We start from the raw sequence: 19536 nt of genomic DNA on the forward strand, positions 1-19536 counted from the left end.
CAAATGTGAAAATAACTTCTCTTTTGCCAACCAGCCGTGGAAACTTTGCACGGTTCACTTTGAACTCTGCAGAGGCAGGAAGTATTTATTTGGTAAATACTTATTTGGTAAATGCATGCAGAAAAGAGGCATCTTGTTTGGTCCTCATATACCTATAAACTTAGAAAATGCCTACATTATCCAAACATGAGAGGTCTTGTATTTAAAGAGCTTGAAAAGGACGAAGTGACAATTTTGTTGCCCATTTTGAGTGCTGCACAATCTTGGCCACATTTCTCCCCAGGCCTGTTTCTATAAATGCAAAAGGACTTAAGTCGGTAGACTGTTTTTTCATACTTCGACCACCAGCCATAGCAAGAAATTAGTTTTTCGTCATGACCTAGTACACACACACTTCTGAAACAGATTTCATGAAACACTACTTACCGTGGTGCGATTCCTTACTTCCTGTCGTGGATTCTCTTATGAAAATATGGATTGTCACTCACTAAAATGATCCCATGATCCCCCTATTTGCAAAAGTGTGAAAACAACTTTTGGTCTGATGTTACCTAAGAATAAAATTCTGTAAGAGCAGAAAGGTAATTTTCATCTTATTCTTCCCAAGAATTCTTAGAAAATGATGAGATTTCTACTGTTACCAGCACTTAGCAAAAGCCAGTGCCGCCTCCTGCCGGTTCAGGAGCACACTAGTGGGAAACCTTCCTTTTAGGAAGGAACTTCATAGGCTGTGATGTGTTACATGCGGCCAACGGTAAGAAAGTGACAGTGTTCTGACCCTTCGCAGTGGTTCCCCACCAGGTTGTGAAGTGCAGCCGTAAGCAGCCTTTTCATTGATCTTCTCCGGCAATCAAACTCATGAAATGTCCTGCCCAGTCCCCCTACCCCTGTAAGCAGAGAGCGGCCTGGCCAGTACTGAAAAAGTTTTTCCTGGTGTTAACCTAGAAGAAACCTAAAACGTCCACTATTTCCTGTGGGCTCTCCTGCAACGTTTGCGCAATTCTGGCTTTATCCTGTGTCCTCCGAGGAGTCAGAGAGCTGAGTTGACTTCGGTACATAGGACTTGAAAAATGCCAGGGCCGGCAGGCAGTCTCTAAGCAAAACCAAGCAGCACTCAATTAAAAACTCTGTTTGCACAGATGCGAAGGCATGGAAATTTATACGGCAAGGTCTGAATTCCAAAGTTTGTTTGTTTTAATTACACACCCCACCAAATGCATAAAATTTCACGAAATGAGTGTAGTGAAAATGTCATCTTGTCTATTTTTAGACTGAAATATGGAGCTCTTAAAAAAGCAAGGCTGTCAGAAATGTTCACGCTCGGGGAGAAAATGACTTATAACCAGGGGAAAAACATTCACACACCCAGCTCTAACAGTGGTAAACAGTTTTTATTCAGGCAATGAAACATGGAAAAAATATATTAGTAATCATTATAATCATTTCATTTGTGTGAGTATAACTTTTACAAATATTTACCTGACATATAAAAGGGGAAGTACTGTGCATATAAAATTTATGTAGATGATTATTCCACACGACACGATCCTGACAGCAGTAGTCAGTGCAGCGTTCACGCCTCCCGACGAGAGGTTCCTCACACACTTCCCGGCACCCGAGGGGGCGTAGCGGAAGCAGATGGGCAGCTGACATGTACTTGTTGGCACATGAGTACAAATGGGCATCTACTGGCAAACACACGCTTGCTAATGGCGACACCGACAAGCTTACTGCTACCTGGGAGGTTTATAAAGGAAGGCCTGGATCCTGTCCCCGGGCGTGAGAAGGGGCTGGGAAGAAGCTGCGGGGTGGTTGGGAACGCAGGATGCCCTGTATCTGGACAGGGGGTGGGGTCAGGAGTTCAAATCTTCGTATGTCCACGTGGAAGTTCTTCACAGAGCATCGGTTTAACAATGTGACTGGGGCAGACCTTGTGTATTTCAGATACCACTAAAAGGCAGAGGGGGACAAAGTGACACCTTCACGGCCCTAGAGTGAAGAGTGGATACAGGGAAGGTTCAAGCCACACCTCAGCTGTGCCTGGCCTCCTCCAGATGGGTTAAAGCATTATTCAGACTGCCACAGGCTGGCATCACGTGGGCCATCTCCATATTAGAACTATAACCAGGATCTATATACCTATATATCTATATGTAATAGCTGTAACCATATTATAGTTAATAAAGTCATTCCTTAGGAATCTTGTTTGTCCAAATCTAACTGCATGCTAAGAGGCACAGAAATGGGATCGCATTTGGACGAAGAACTACGGAAAGTGCAATCTTTAGTCTCCAGAATGCTAGCTCTGGGCACAAGGGAGTGGGTCTTCACTGGAAATGCTGCTGTTACAGTACCTTCCAGAGGAGACCCTCAGAGAGAAGTTGTCTAGTGTATCAGTTCTTTTTACCTTTACTGTGTGGGAGACCAAGGTTTCAGTGATACACTGCTCTTCATAAAACCACTGGAATCTGGAGGCCAGTCAAACCTTTTTGGACAGAAGTCTCCTCAAAATACTACGTTATTAAAATCTTTACAGAAGATGACTTCTTAGACCTTTGGCTTGGCATTCTGGGATTCCCAGACTATATTTACTCTTTAATAAGCAAAGAATAATCTGCTATCTTTTAAATTCTTCAGAATATATACATCTTTACTTTAAAATCCTTTGCCCGAAACATTTAATCTTTCAACACCCAGTTTCTCTCTTCCCAACAAGAGGCTAAAGTAAGAACCCCAAGTCCAAGAGCAAGCTCGCACGGTCACAGGAAGACTACAGGGGCAGCAGTCACGTGTAATTCAGGCCATGGCTGCCAGTCGTAGTGAAGAACCAAAGGAAATTAAAGGGAGCGTTAGAGCTTTTACTCCACTAACAAAGGATGTGCTGAATCACCTCCAACCACAGCACACAAGACTTACTGATGCTTGCTCTTCAAAACTCCATTCTGAGCTCGTAGAGCCACCAATGGGCCTCCTGTTACCTTTACTTAAAATGAGCGCTTTACTCTGGCTGCTCAATCAGCCCAGGAACATTTGGGGCACTTTATACTCCCCATTTATAAACAGGGCTAATTCGGGGCTGTCTCATAAATAGCTAAGTATCTGTGTGAGGATCGTACAAAGTGTGGGACAGGTAGAAAGGTAACTGGCTGGAAATCAAATTCAAATTGAGCTAGGCTTCAGGACGAAACACGAATCTTCCCTTGGATTCCATATCATTCTGGAAGGCTGCCAGATCCTCAGAGGTTTTCACTATCATGTGCTTCTGCACTTCCTAATTTGGGCTGGGTCTGAAGAAACTAGAAACCATGTGAGAAAACTGGGCTTCTCAATATTTCCAGAACAAAAGGTTTGGGCAGGTCACTGGCTTCCAGGAGGTTCTCCAAATAAAGTAAATCTCAGGAGGTCTGACTGTAACTGACTAGCCAACCAAGTGACAAACTGGTCTGTCTTACACTAAATCTTCCCGTTAAAATGCTTCTAGATAAAGACTATCTATCCACATTTTGGCAGTCAAAAACAAGAAATGGCTCTGGGTCGAGTCTCAACAAGGTTGATCACCTAGTACTCCCAAAGCTACCTGGGACAGCAGCTTCCCTTCACCTCTGCTTCCCACTCTTGTGACAGGATTTACTACCTCCTACCCAACAAGTAATGGCCCTCACATGCTTTGAAGCAAAGCTCTAGGCTAAACTCTTACTCTCCAAAATTTTGAAAGGTTTTTTTTTTTTTCTTTTGCTTATTTTTAAAGAGAAACAAACATAACTTCTTTCAGCCCAGGATATTCTCTTGATTTGCCAGCTCCATTTTTATTCTTGTTGGAGAATATCCATCTACTAAATGAGAAGGAAGAACATTCCCTTGTACTGGCTGTGGCCGAGAGGCCAGTGGCAAAAGTTACTTGACCAGGGCCTTTCGTAATCCTTGTGCAGCAACTTCACCCACCGGGGTTTCTTTACGGGGTCTCTTCCACCAGCATGCTAGGGAAGGATTGTCGTCACCTTGGTTTTAACACACAGCTACTTTTTAAATATGCACATGAAGCCTAAATGGAGGACCATGGATTTAGAATGGAGACCACTGTAAGCCTTTCGTGCTTAAAACAGATCAATACAAAACAAATAAACATGGCTGTCTCACCAAAACACAGCAGTAAAAAGATTTAGCAACGTTCCTTTCTGCAAAATGCACAGTTAATTTCCCTAGGAGCAGAGGACTGGCAGCAGAAACCAGTTCCAGCAACTGGAGACACGAGCAGTCCATGGGCACTATGACCGTGTGCAGAGACCACATGGAACTGCTTTCAAAGCCCACGTGATTGTCAAGTCACTTCTCCAACCACAGATCATTTCTGCTATTCTTGTTTTGTACAAAATATTAAGACAATAGGCTTTAGAATACAGCCTAAGCACCAATTACGATAAATGCATATCGGTAAGACGTGACTTCTAGCTTTAAAGGACACTACTGACCTCCCTGGGGCTGAAGATTGCACCCATGTGAACAGTACACGGCTAAAGAAAAAATGCATGTTCGAAGATCTATAGAGGTTCTCCACGAGGCACAATTTGTTGCAGAAGTTGGATCATGCAAGAGTTTTACAAGAAAGGTACGAAAACTTACTTGTACGGAATAGCGTGCGTATCACCGTGAAGAGAGTGTAAGATTAAGACAACAAGAGTGCTTTAAAACACTGCATGGATTTGGTTTTGCCTACCACATGGAGGGGAGTTCACCGGCATCACGGGGAAAATTTCCATCTTGGGTTTAAAGGCCCCCACTCCGTGACCCAAGCGCAGGAAGAGCTTGAGGAGTTTGGTTTTGAGTGCAGCTCTGCTCCCGCACTCCTCTGCTCTGGGACTCAATGCTCTTTGTTCAACAATATCCCCAACGTGATTTTTGGAGTGGTTCACATGATTTTTATAGCCTGTTTTGTTAAAAATTCTACCATCTAAGTTTGAAAGGATTTTTTTGCCTTAAAATTTTTTTTGAAGAACAACACAACACACTTGTGAAAAACTGCTTCTTCACCTTCTAACTGCTACCGCAGCTACAGTTACCTTTTCACTAAAGAAGATCACCTAAGCCTTTTTTTTTTTTTACAAGTAGATTTTCTTTGTATATTTCAAATAGCAAGATGATAAATAAAGAGTAAATGTTGATTTTGAAGCAACAAACAGAAACAGAGGAGACTGAACTGCTTTGGGACCAACTCGCCAAACCCCAGCTTTGAGGGATTCCTGCCTGCCAGGGCCATTTGCCGTGTGGTCTGAGGACTGACCCCAAAGGGGCCGCACCTGTCAAGGCCAAGGAGGGTCCCAACACCAGGACAATGAAACACTGGCAAAAAGTCTCCCCCAGATGTAAAACCTGAGTCTGGGGTCTTTATACCTACCATTCCCTAAATTCTGAGGTTGGCACTCTAGGCCACAATTCTATTTCAAGATAGGGTTATACATTTATGGAAATACGGTCTTCTGTGGAGAAGCTCTTATTTGACTATGCTTCAGAGAAAAAAGAGCAGCATATGTAAACGTGTGTGTGCGTGTGCGTGTATAAACGAGTACTCAGAGTCCCTTCTTGCTTATAAACCAGAAATAACAATAGGCCAAATTATTTCCCCAAATAAAACCACTAATGTTGAACATTAAATTTCAAAGATGAAATAAATAGGTCACCAAAAAACTTAGACAGGTGGTGGACAGAGATGAGCCCAAGTAGTAGGCACAAAATCCCAAATTTAACGAGCTTGGAAAAGAAAAGAAGACTTTTAAATGGACTAAAGATGATCGAGAAATCATGACCCTAAACTTAGCAGCCCGTCTGACTGAACCTGTCAGCGGACCGTGGTCAGACGCCCCTCCTTCCGGGCCTGTGCGATACTCCAGGGATCCTTCCAGGGCTGTTGTGTCGGCAGCAAAGCGGGACAGGCAGCAGTAGGCATGTGCTTTTTTTTAAAGTTTTTTTTTTTTTTTTTCTCTGCAAAGGGGCAATTTTTCCTGGATAAGGCAAGATAACTGTGGTTAAGAGAGAAGCAGCCAAATGCAGACCTGCTGAGCTAACGAGGGGGAGACTCAGTCAGTCTTTCCCAACTTCGCGATCAGCTCATCGCAGATTTTCGTTAGTTCTTCTATTTCTTGGTTCTGAAAGACAAATGACATGGTGATGTAGGCCACTTTGCATCCTGAGATCAAGGCAATTACACCCAAATAGTCCCAAGACTGGCCACACTTTGCCTAGACATCCTGACTCAGTGGTTGGTAACTTTCCTATGTCAGAGACCCTTTAAAGAAAGGGAATCTTGTCCCCTGAAAAATGTTCGTGTCGTGTTCATAAAGTCATGCTTCAGTTGAGTAGGGGATGAGGGTGACCACCGGCCCTCTGCAGCTTGCCCATAATCGTCTCAGTTCCCCAATTCTCTTGTTATCATGGGAATTACCTGTGACACTTGGTAAAAACACAAGTATTCTGGAGTCTGAGTAATCCCAGGGAACACTGTCTAGGGGTTAGCAGACCTCAAGATCGAAACCCTCGCCCTAGCTGAAGGGATGCCATACACGTGAGCACATAACTGGAGACACAGGAAGAAAAACACTAGAGGCACACACAAAAAAAATGAAGTCTAAGAATCACAGAGAAGTGAGAAATAGGGACCTGATTTTTATTTACCTACAGCAGAATTTCTCAACTGCGGCACCACCGGCATTTTGGGCCGGGTCAGTCTTTGTTGTAGGGACTGTCCTGTGCACTGTTAGATGTTTAGTAGCACTTCTGGCCTCTACCCATGAGACGCCAGTAGCATCTCCTAGTCGTGACAACTAAATCCACCTCCAGATGTTGCCAATGTCCCCAGGAGGATAAAGCTGCAATCAAGGGGGAAGATGGCTTCATATATTACATAAAAAACAAAAAGAAAAAAGGTAACCTCGGAACCTAAGAAGTGTCTTGTCCCCTTTAGTTAATGCAACTTCCTCTCTGCATCCTGCCTGGGGATGGCTCCTACTCAGAGGCTTGGGAGTTCATGGTCTGCCTTGTTCGTGTCCACCTGAATCAGTTCCCAGAGCAGCTGGATCAAAGTTTGACTCTGGGCAAAAACACGAGGTTTCTCTTTCATCCAAATCCACCACAAGCCAGCCACGGCCACAGAGGAAAACCACGTGTCTCACAGGTCGTCACCCCACACCCCTCTGTGTACCTTCTGCTGAAGGGCTCTTTCCAGGGACTCCACCTTCATCTGCTCCTTCCGGAGTCCAGCGTGGAGAGCCGCGCTCTCAGCCTTCGCTTTTGTTCGAACCTGAGCAATCTCCTCATTGGCTCTGTTTGTGGTGTTTTGTTTGTGGAGTAAAGGGACAAAAAGCTCATGGTTAGTTACAGGTCACAGCTAAGGAGTCAAGACTGCTGACATCTGTGAGACACAGAATAACAGGGCTTCATGATAAGAGAAAAACTGGTGACCCAAATCATTCCATTTAAATTTATAAAACTTCAGTGGATACACAACTGCTAAGGAAATTTCCAAGGTGCAAACCAGTGGTAGAATTAATCTCATAGGCCACAGTGACTTCAAAATTCACATGTCACTAGAAAATGGAATCATGTGACACTTTGTACAGCAATCTTAGATTTTTTTTTTTTTAATTTTTTTTTTCAACGTTTATTTTTGGGACAGAGAGAGACAGAGCATGAACGGGCGAGGGGCAGAGAGAGAGGGAGACACAGAATCGGAAACAGGCTCCAGGCTCTGAGCCATCAGCCCAGAGCCTGACGCGGGGCTCGAACTCACGGACCGCGAGATCGTGACCTGGCTGAAGTCGGACGCTTAACCGACTGCGCCACCCAGGCGCCCCTTAGATTTGTTTTTTAACCCAATAGCAGGCAGGGTCATCTGTGGGATTATCACAGCCAAAGAGTCAGGATGCTAACCACTGACATCTAGGACACTAGAACTAAAAGTGACTTTATTAATGAGATACAAAAGAAAATTCTAAAACTACAAATGTCAATTGATAAATGGCCAATTAATTGATGAAAGGATGCTAAAAACTCATTAGTAGAGGCATGCAAATTTAAATGATAAACTTTAAAAATTTATCAGATTGGCAAATATTAACTAGGATGATCTTATCCCATTATGGTCGAGATGCAAGAAACAGACTCACAAACTGACGGGGGAAGTGAAAACTGGCACCGTCTTCGCGGAGAGTGAGGTGGCTGTAACTATTAGGATTTAAAATGCACACACCTGGGGTGCCTGGGTGGCTCAGTCAGTTGAGCATCCAACTCCTAATTTTGGCTCAAGTCATGATCTCACAGTTTGTGAGTTTGAGATCCCACACTGGGGTCTGCACTGATAGTGTAGAGCCTGTTTGCAATTCTCTCTCCCTCTCTCTCAAAATGAATAAACATTTTAAAAATAAATAAATAAAATGCATACACCTTCTGACCCAGCAACTCCCTTACGTTACGTATCCACAGCAATACTTAAGTATCCACAGCAGTACTTCCATGTTGCACAATGATTGTGGATAAGGATGTTCACTGCAGCAGTGTTTACGACTGAAAAACTGTGCAACTATCTAAATGCCCATCAGTAAGGAATGGAATAGTCCTACAACCTAACACAAATAATTAGACTGAGCTAGATGTTCTGACATGGAGAAGGGCCATATATACTATTAAGTGAAAAAGGAAATTTGTATCCTATGACTCCGATGTTATTTTTAAAAAAGTCCAAAGCCATGTTGGGTAGTATTTATAAAGGTGTCAAGAAAAAACTGGAAGGATACACAATAAAGCTTTTTCTTTTTTTTGAGAGAGCATCCCCACATGCACCAGCCGGGGAGGGGGACAGAAGGAGAGAGAATCTTTTTTTAATTTATTTGAGAGAGACAGAAACAGCCAACAGGGAAAGGGGCAGAGAAAGGGAGACAAGGAATCCTAAGCAGGCTCAATGCTGCCAGCGGAGAGCCTGTCATGGGTCTTGAACCCAAGAACCGTGAGATAATGACCTGAGCCACAAACCGAGTCAGACACCTAACCACTGAGTCACCTAACGCCCCGAGGGAGTGAGAATCTTAAGCAGGCTCCACGCTTAGCATGGAGCCTGATGCGGGGCTCAATTCCATGACTGTGAGATCATGACCCAAGCCAAAATCAAGAGTCAGATGCTCAACCAACTGAGCCATCCAGGTGCTTCTGTTAATAAACCTTTAATAGTAGTATCTCTGGGGGTGGGAATGAGAGACGGGAACTTAAAACGTTTTACAAATATGAAGATAGACAGCAAAATGTACAAATATTACTTTTTAGTTAAAAAATAAAGTTGGATGCATTCTTCAGACTGTTCCCCAGGATAAATTCCAAACGTGTTGGATTTAAGGATTAAAAAAATGAAGCCATAAAAGTACTAGAATGAAAACATGGGAGAATATTTTATATTCAGAGCAGAGAAGATCTTTGTTACCATGACAGAAAATCCTGAAGCCATAAAAGGACTGATAAATTTCACTACATAAAAACAAACAGATTTCTGCATATCAAAAAACACCAGAAGCCAAAAGACAAACTAGAAAAAATATTCAAGACTCATATCACAAAAGGCCGGCATCCTTAGTACATAAATATAATAATATATTTACAGATGAATAATATATAAACTGACAATAGAAAACCAGGCAAAGAATAGTCATTCACGGTACAGAAAGTATGCATACAGATAGCTGCTCAAATAGGTTCAATTCCATGAGGTAAACAACAATCAAAACTACATTGAATAAATGCTCCATTTGCTTGTCAAAAAAAGAAATCCCCAACTAAACTGAAATACTATCTTGTATCTACTGGGTTTACAGAAAACCAAAAATTTGATCTGTGGGCAAAGCCATAAGGACAAGAGATGCTCGCACACCTAGCCTAGGGATAAATGGATGAAAATCAGGTGAGGGCAATTTGACACTTTTTATCATAATGATAAGCCTGTATGTTCTTTGGCCCAGCAATCCTTTTTCTAGCATATAGATAACTCACATGCACGCCAAATGAGAACCATACCAGGTCACCTACTGCAGCACTGTTCACAGTGGATGGCAAGTACCCTGAGTGTCCAGAAGGAGGGGGCTGGTTAAATAAATGACACATTGCAACACTGGAACACCATATGGAGGCTAAGAAAAATACAGAAGCTCTTCATGGATTGACATGGAAAGGTTTCCAAAATATAGCACTAAATGAACAATGCAAAGTATGCTGTTATCTGTATAAAAAAGGAGATTCTCATCACATAAAAAAAAAAAAAAAAGGTGATCATGTGGTGTGATGGAGCTGTTAGCTAGGACAGGGGAGAAGAAGGGAAAAAGTTTATCTGAGGGGGTGGAAGGAACCAAAAACTGATCACCTGGGTGAGGAAAGCGGGGGAGCCAGGGACAAGGGAAAGGGTGGGAGAGAGATCCTATAGATCTCTATTCTATTCTTTTTAATGTTTAATGTGAAGATACTATTCAAAAAATTAAATAATAAAACATACACACACACACCAATGCAACCTAGGGTTGCAAAACAACATTGGGTGGTTTTTTTTGGCCTTTCTCAATCTCCCCACAACATCACAAAACATGAAACAGATCTCATTGCGAGCTCTCACTTGTCTAGTTTTTCCTCCGCGTGGATTTTCAGGGCCTGATACCGCTGTTCCTCTTGTTTAACTCTGGCTAAATAATCCTGAGCACACTTTTTCAAGGCTTCTTCATTCTGTTCCAAAGTGACAATTTAAAATAAAAAAAACTGGTCATTTCATCTTTCTTCAACTAGTGACATCCCATGTATCAGAGTTTTCATTTTTGTTTTTAAAATGAGAAAACCTCATTACTTCAAATGCCTTTAAATTCTACTCTGATAATTCAAAACAGGCACATGTAATTCTTACTGAAGAAATTCTGGATACTTTCTTTGCGTATAAATTTTCAAAACACAGTAAGATTCAGTGACCCAATAAACCTAGTTTAGGGAGGCATTCTGAGTCTCATTGTAGGGAAACTAGGCAGTCTCATTTTTATTTTCCTAAGGAAACAATAAAGAATGTTCACTGCTATAAATGTATCTTATTGATGATATGCAACTAAGTTGAATATGCCCACTTACAAGCTAAATCTGAAACATTATACTTATTTTCTTCTAGAATATGTAGCCTGAATTTTTCAGGGCTAAATTTTCCTTCTACTAATATTAAATTGGGGAATTATCAAAAACAATTTCTGGAAGTCTCCTAAGGTCTGAAGGTTCCACACTTCTTCTACTCCATGCCACACTCTGGCTGTGGCCTGACCCAGGAGAGGAAATGACCAAAACATGCCACCCGGTGGGCCAGATGCCTGAACCACCACAGAAAGAAAAAAGGGAAAAGAAAATCTCCAGCTTCACTGGAACAGAAGGTACAAGACCAATGATACATGGGCCCCGAACCCCCGTTCAGAAGGCTACCCACACCTCTGGCATACATGTTTAAAGATCCATTACCAAGGAAATACACTACTACAGAGACAAAAGGAAAAGGACATGCTACCTTCTTGAACCCTTCCAGAACGCCTTTTAGGTTCTCGTATCTCCTGAAGAGATCAGAAAGGGACCTTTCCACAGAATTAAGGTCAGCCAGGGCCTGCTCCTTCTCCATGGTCAGTTGCTGGAAGCTCTTCTGAGAGGTCATATTTGTCCTCTGTTCATCTTCTGTGAACCACAATCAAAAGTAATGGCATATTCATTCAACAGATTGTTAGCGGCTGCCCTCTGTCAGCTAAGCAGTATTTTTGGTGGGGGGCCCCGGCAGCAGACATAGCAAAGTTCCTCTCGAGGACTTAGGTTAGTGGGGGAGACAGCTGCTGACAAGTGAGGGGGAAAAAACAAAGCAGAACAAGAAGGGTGGGGGTTCCGTTTTCATATAGAGTGACCTCTCTCAGAAGAAAGATTTGACAGGGACCCAAAATTGCTGAGGGAGGGCAGGAGCTGTGCAGCTACCCAGGAGAATATTCCAGCAGAGGAACAGCAATGGCAAAGGTCCCATGCTGGGAAGGCATGAGGTGATATGGACTGTAAAAAGTATGATTTTAGTGCTTAAGAAGTGCTTTAAGTAGAGAAAGACTTAGGCAGTCAGTCCTGCTGATATTGGCTACTCAGTTATTCCAAATTCAGTGGAATAAGAGAACCAACCACTGTTGTTTTGTAAAAGGTACCAGTGGGTCTAAATGAGGGAAATATGATTTGTGGCAGAGTTAAGGACACTGAGCCAAAACGAAGATCCCACTGGGGGGGGGGGGGGGGCGGCGCACTAATGATGTGGCTAGGCCATCAACACTCTAGGGGCCAGGTGGAGGGCTTTTCACACAATTCAAGCATTTGCTGGCCTCTGAAATGAACGTAACTACAGCTTATCTTCATTATTTGTGGACTGTGTATTCGTGAATTCATCCACTTGCTAAAATTTATTTGTAAACCCAAAATCAATACTTGTGGTGCATTCCCGGTCATGTGCAGAGTGGCAAAACATTTAAGTCACTTGACAGGCACATTCCAAGCCAAGGCTGATCAGGGTGACACTGCCTTCTTGTTTCCTACTGTAAACAAGTGTCCTTTTCAGTCTACTTAGTACACCATGATATTTTCTGCATTTCTGTGCTTTCTGTTGGTGATTTTTGCTGTTTAAAATGGCCCCCAAGTGGAGGGCCAAAGTGCTGTTTAGTGCTCCTAAGGTTGTAATGTGCCTTATGGAGAAAACACCTTCATCCGATAATCTTCATTCAGGCATGAATGATAGCACTGTGGGCCAGGAGTTCAATGGTAACGAGTCAACATTAAATGAGATGTCTTTAAACAAATATACATAAGACAAGGTTATGTACTGACAAAAATGGTGTGAACAGAGGCCCGCAGCAACCTCACCCTGTACTTTCCCTAAAGCAATGGTTCAGTATTCAGCATTCGCTGTGTTTGTGGCAACTCTGTAGAACACAACCACTGCGAACAGTGAGAATCAACCGGATCTAGGTGATGTTTGAGCTTGTGTTCTGATTTGAAAACCATCCACACCACACACACACATAAAAAAAAGTCCTTACCAATCATTTGAGCAATGGTCTTTTCATATTCAGCCACAATTTTCCTTAAAAAAAAAAAAAATTATCAGAAGAGATTTTTCAATAGACGTTCCTGAAATGCTGCCCCAAACAATTAAACACATTAACAAATGAACATTTCAACAAATAAGTACTTGAACGATGTTCAAATGAACAAATCTACCCTTTTGGGCAGCCTGCCCCCTCTAATTCAGTCACAAGTTTTATTTTACGGTCTCAGTTCCAAAAGCATTTCAGTTATTCAAAGACTTTAAAGATCACCCTGTCGTGTTAACCTTTCTTTTCAGTGAAGTGCCATAAAGTTTCCCTGACCCTGCCGACCCTGTCCAGGGACTGGCGCTCTTCCCTGTGTGCCTCCCTACTGTCACTGGTGGTGCCCATCACTGTGACCCTGCATCCAAGTCCTTTATGATGGCTACTGTAAGCTCTCTAAGGGCAGGGGCTGTCCCTTCCTCTCCGCCACACCTGGCATGGGCCCTCACAGCCAGGAAATGCTCAAAATACAAGTAATACAAGAGCTACAAGTTAGAGCGGGCATATTTAAAATATGTCTTAATCATTCAAGTGCTGACTACACAAATGTAGAAATTATGCTTTTTTCTTCTTCTTTGATCCTATCTTCAGTTATTTCACAGCCTCTAACTCTCCATTCTAGGGAATGAGCAGCAAAAATAAAAAAGATTTCAATTTAAGGTCAATCAATTTTGTTTCCGGTTAACATGCTTTTTATAATCTATTTGATGGTGATGAAAGTTGAAGCCATCATGCATAATTAATTTGAGAAAAGCATTATAGATTATAATGCCTCCAGAATCGAGTATGTCGATAAATCTTATTCTTCAGTTCAAATGGATATCTTTGCACAAATTGATGTCTTTTCAAAAGACAAGAATCATGTGGGTTCTGCTTACATGTAATGTTCTCAACATCCCACAAGAAGCTGCCGTATGTGAATAATTGGTCAGCAATCCTCATAAAAAGATGCTGTCACAGTCACAAATTAAAGTGCAAATATCAATGCCCTCAAGTTCTCAACACCAGGTTCTGTGGTAAGCAAATACTTTCATCACTTCATTTATATGAAATCTAATAATGCATAAAGGTATCCAATCCCTCCCCCAAACCTCCAGTCTAACCTCATCTCCAACACTTCTTGTCGGGTTTCTTCGTATTTTTTCTTCCATTCATTTGCTTCGATTTCCTTAGTGATTATCTAAATTATAATAGAGATAGAGCTTGGTTTTACTGAATCTATTACAGTTTGAATTTAAGATTGGAAACTGAAAACGACACGCAACCAGGTGCATCCCAAGACATTTGAGCTCCATGAGGAATATAAAGCCTCAACGTCTGTGTATAATGCTCACAAGCATCTGGAAAAATGTTCTCTCTGCCACACAGGATGGCAGAAATGTAGCCACCAAGGTAGGGGTGAACAGAACATCCCCCAGGGAAGATTCCAAGTGATAATCACAATCTCTGTGAATTCTGCCAGGGTCCAGGGTCTAGGGTCTGCTCTCAGCTCTGCATGCCCAGAACTGTGACTGGGACAGGACACCAAAAGAAGAGCTATCTGCCTGGCAGAGATGCGCCTTAACCAAAATACTGATTTTACTTAGGATAAGAAAAATCAGAGCATTAGCATGACCAGCATATTCTCTTCCTATAGAGATCTCTGCTTGATAAGAATGAAGTCACAACTAGGGGCTCAGAAGTTCAAATCCTTTAGCCAGATGCACCCATCTCACCATAGGCAGGATCTTGCTTGTCAGACCAGAACCCATATTCCTATTTGGGGTGCCCCTGCTAACTGGGAAGAAATACTCTAAACTCATTACCTCAAACTCTGTGGGCCTAGGCACAGCTTAGAAGGGCATCACTGCCCTCCTTTTATTCTACGTCTCTATGCTTCTCTCTTTCTATTTGGTACATTCTTTATTTTGTGCCTTTAGTCAGGGTCTCAAGAAGCTAGCAGCCAGCCCATCTGCCTGAGGTGACGAGGCACATGCCTGTTCTGCTCCATTAGGGCATCACATCACAGTTTCGCTCTCAGGAGGAAGATAGGGTCATTTTTCTCATTGACAAGATTTTGGTAGGCCTCCTCACCACTGCTCCCGAGTTCTGACAACAGGGTCAGCTGACATCCCTCATTATCAACTTAATGCTATTTTTTGAAGCTTTAAAAGGCCTTGACATCAGAGGCTCTTAACTATTCCTATTATATTATGAAAATAAAATTGCTACAGCAAGGGAATTCCCTTCTTAAAAAAAAAAAAAAAAAGGTGGAATCAACAAGAGATGCACAAACCAAACATACAAAATACAGCCTAGAAATATAATGGGAGAGTGGTAACTGGGCAACAGCGTCTTTCATATTTTTTCAGATCATCCAGGAAAGATCTAGCAGTAATCTATTTTCTTTTTTTTTTTTTTTTTCAACGTTTATTTATTTTTAGGACAGAGAGAGACAGAGCATGAACGGGGGAGGGTCAGAGAGAGAGGGAGACACAGAATCGGAAACAGGCTCCAGGCTCTGAGCCATCAGCCCAGAGCCTGACGCGGGGCTCGAACTCACGGACCGCGAGATCGTGACCTGGCTGAAGTCGGACGCTTAACCGACTGCGCCACCCAGGCGCCCCAAGCAGTAATCTATTTTCAACACAGAACTGAAGTTGTTTAGTTAAAGAATTGAACTGTTTAAAGAATGGATGAAAGTAAGAGACATCTTATATTATTGCAAATTTAAGAAATTCTTAAGCATGAACATATCATATCTGTCAAAGGAAGGCACTGATTTAATTATATATGTGGATAGAGTCGGCAGAATTTGATATTTAAAAAACTTCAAGGCTGAAAGATAAAGAAGTGTTGTCGGCTTTGTCCCCAGGACACCAGAATGTCGGGACTCTAGCACCAATGCAGAGTTTACAGGGAGCCCTTTATATGAGCTCAACAAGCTGCAGGAAATAGGAACTTCCAGGAGGGGATAACTCAAGCCGAACAGAGATGGAATCTACCTGCTGGCACATGGGCTTGACAAAGACATGGGAGTGATAAGTGGACAGAACATGAGGGCCTTTACCTCTTCTCTTATGAGGGTGAGCACAGCTGTCTTATCGGATTCGCTGAGGCAGATGCCATCCAAGGGGCTCTCCCCTCCACAGGCCACAGACACGGGGGCCTTCTCCACAGATGACTCCAACAGTCCCTGAGGGGGGGAAGAAGTTACATTTAATATGTTCAGGCTTCAGCTTCTTAACCCCAAATAGCGTCCTTCAATAGCATCCTCATTACTACATTGATTACAATCTTTAAAAACACGTTTGAAGAAAAAAAAAAAAAAACACAGCAGGGAAACTTAAAAAAAAAAAATCAAATCTAGTTAAAGTAGTTATTTAAAGGAAAAACTGGGGCGTTTGGGTGGCTCAGTTGGTTAAGTGTGCGACTTCGGCTCAGGTCATGATCTCACAGTTCATGGGTTCGAGCCCCACGTCAGGCTCTGTGCTGACAGCTCAGAGCCTGGAGCCTGCTTCGGATTCTGTGTTTCTCTCTCTCTCAAAAATAAATAAATGTTTTAAAAAATAAAAAAAACAGAAAAAACTGAATATGGGGTGGGGAGGTTGGCTTCCATTTAACAGAGAGCCTAGTGAAGTTTTCTTCTTATCCAAAAAGGATAAAATCTGATTATCACAGTGACCAGTCACCAAAGATCACATGCACCAAAGAGAAACCTGTCTATATAAAGTGGAAAATGTCTCTTTTTCAGGAGGTTTCTGGTTTCCAGGGAAAATGTGTTCCATGTAACTTTTCCCAAAAAAGGTGTCAACTTTTTAACACAGTGATACTTTGTGTACAACTTTAGCCACTTTGGGTGGAAATGTTTCCAAAATGGACTACTAACTTTCAAGCTTGAGGAAGCAGAAATGGCAAACACATGGCTGACTCCCCTCCCCCCGCCCCAGAATGAGTCAGGGTCATCAGGAACTTCAGCTGCTCTGTTGTGGCATGTCCCTGCCCTGGCAGTGTGTCAGGTTACAGAACTAATGGGCCCTCCCTCTACAAAGTGGCCACGTGTAAAGTCAAGGTCTGTGCCTGTACTCTCATTTTTTTGCTTCCTTGTTGCTGCTAAGTTTTCAGTTCCCTTCTGATGTGACAGAACTTAAGCTTTTATCATAAACTCAGGTTCCAGAAAGCCACGGTGGTTAGTATTTTTTCACAAGAACATGGACTTCATCCTATTCTCCTTCCTAAAAGGCATTTTGGGGGCTATTTCCTCCCACGGTATGCAAGTAAACTTTTTTACGTAAATAGGGAAAAAGTCAGTCTAATAACATCCAAAATGCCAGCCCAAGTGATCTGGCAATAATCTTAACAATCTTAAGTATCTGTATAACCAATCCATCAGTTAGTGATCATAATCAATCAGTTCTCTGGTATCTTGTTTGAACCAAGACTGAACAGAAAAGTCCCAAGTCAGAGATCAGTGGTTTTTAAACTTTTCATGGTCATTACAACTCGCTCTTTCCCTAAAAAATGCCCCCCCATCCCCCCTCCCCCACAATTTTTGCATTTAGCTTCACATAGAAGGGCCCTGATATAGAAAGCCCTGGTTTAGGCCACAGAAAAGGGAAATGCAAAAGCCACAAGCTGGCAGTGCCCATTTCAAGCAGCATTTGGGGGAAGGTACCCACCATGCTGACAGGAGTCTGAGGTCCCCCCAGAAACACTATCTTGGGGTAGATCTATCACTAGAGCCAGAAGCCACTTGTGGTGAGCAGTCTCAAACATGGCCTGCAATGACCCCCACCCTGCTGGTACTAATCCTCTCATGTAATCTCCTCCCCTCGGGAGCAGGCTGGTCCTGGTGACTTACTTCTAAAGAGACTATGGTAAAAGTCATGGGATGTCACTTTTGATATTAGTTTCCAAAAAGACTGGCTTCTGCATTGTGAGAAACTCTCTATGGAGAGGCCCACATGGCAAGGAATCAATGTTTCTGCCAACAGCTAGTAAGGACCTGAGACGTGCCAACAGCCATGTGAATGAGCTTGGAAATGCATTTACCCCTGATTGAGCCTAGAGGTGACCACAGCTCTGGTTAATACCTTGATCGCAGCCTGTGAGAGGTCAGAGGCACCCAGCAAAGCCGCCCCATGATTCCAGAGCCAGAAATGATAAGAAGTGCTTCTTGTGGATAATGAATAAACCTCTGGACATCTGAGTCATCACATTGACTTCCTGTGCCATACTTCTCAAGAAACTTTCTCATAATCTTGCTTCCCATGTAACTTGCCTACAGGGAGATAACACCCTAGGGTCAAGTTGACACATTTAGTTCACTTTGTTGTTAGATTTCTGATTCTAAATTAATGCACTTTAAAATCAGTCTTTTGTGTTTTTATTATTTGAAGCCAGAATCCCCAAGCTAATTCTAAAAAACAGCTCCCCTGTGCTTCCAATGACCCTCAAGTTAGCAAGAATTTGGGAAATAAGCCAAAAGAATTTTCCTAGTAAGGAAAATATCAATGTCTATTCTCGAGTTCAGCATCTCAATCATTTGTGAGGGGATGAATGAGTTGTCTGCCTGCTTGCTCAACAACTTAATGTGTCTGGAAGAGGCAGCACTCTGTTGGAGGCGGGAGACAGAACTCAGATGGTGGCAGAAATATCCAGGAGACTGGGCTCTGCAGCCTGCAGCCCTGCCTCCCCTGGCCACTCCCCTCCGCCAGGCCACATGCCTCTCGCCTCACGGCTCAAACTGCAACAGCTCTTAGGAATTTATGGCCATGGCCTATTTTAGCCACCTTTTCAAGAACCCTAGGATTCAGTTTTTCACACTGTTCAGTCCTTTATATTGCTTATCCAACAGCACAGAAAGCCTACAGAATCTACCATCTCAAAAAACTGCGCCGGATCTCTTCCTAGCCTGGGCAATCTAACACGTTTAACAAAGATGCCAACCCAATTGATCAATCGTGGCCTTCGAAAAGGGTCCTTTTTCATGTCCCCTAATCCTCTTCCCTGTCCCCAAAAAACATTTACAGTTGAGGGCCAAAAAACGCTTGTCTGTAGATACTGGAGCCCAACACAGTCCTGGTTGCAGGATTTGCAGTGAGCAGGATGCCACAATGGAAACCTCTTTGCTCAGCTCCTTGCAGTGGGAGAATTAGCATCATTAATCTCTCACAGCATGCTGAGTTCATCCCATCTTTTGCCCTTGAACTCACTGGACTAGTACCACCCCAGGTACTTCGCTCTAACAGAGACATGCCTGAAAAACCAAATGAACTTAACTTTTAAGAAGTTTAAGATGTCCTAAAAAATAAAAATAAAAAAATCAATAAAATAAATTGACTCCTACTTGAAAAATGCTGCAGACCAATAGCTGATAAACAAGATGAGACTGGCTACCCATCAC

The 19536-nt window shown here is 42.7% G+C and overlaps 1 protein-coding gene across 16 annotated transcripts in view; it reads right to left on the reverse strand.

Moving 5' to 3' along the window:
- Positions 1-1372: 1372 nt before the first annotated feature.
- The window catches only part of TACC1 (transforming acidic coiled-coil containing protein 1), a 122961-nt gene continuing 104797 nt past the window's right edge, over positions 1373-19536 (reverse strand). For all 16 annotated transcript variants that reach the window (XM_086703665.1, XM_086703671.1, XM_086703670.1 and 13 more), the window contains 7 exons: positions 16201-16326; positions 14255-14331; positions 13101-13144; positions 11555-11715; positions 10637-10743; positions 7193-7313; positions 1373-6140 (listed from right to left, as the gene is read on the reverse strand). In XM_086703665.1, coding sequence (XP_086559791.1) covers positions 6072-6140; positions 7193-7313; positions 10637-10743; positions 11555-11715; positions 13101-13144; positions 14255-14331; positions 16201-16326 — 705 coding nt within the window. In that variant the 3' untranslated portion in view covers positions 1373-6071. The remainder of the gene's footprint in view (positions 6141-7192; positions 7314-10636; positions 10744-11554; positions 11716-13100; positions 13145-14254; positions 14332-16200; positions 16327-19536) is intronic.

Source organism: Puma concolor, chromosome B1, assembly GCF_028749965.1.
Source record: "Puma concolor isolate L17-30 chromosome B1, mPumCon1.1.hap2, whole genome shotgun sequence".
NCBI classification, from domain to species: domain Eukaryota; kingdom Metazoa; phylum Chordata; class Mammalia; order Carnivora; family Felidae; genus Puma; species Puma concolor.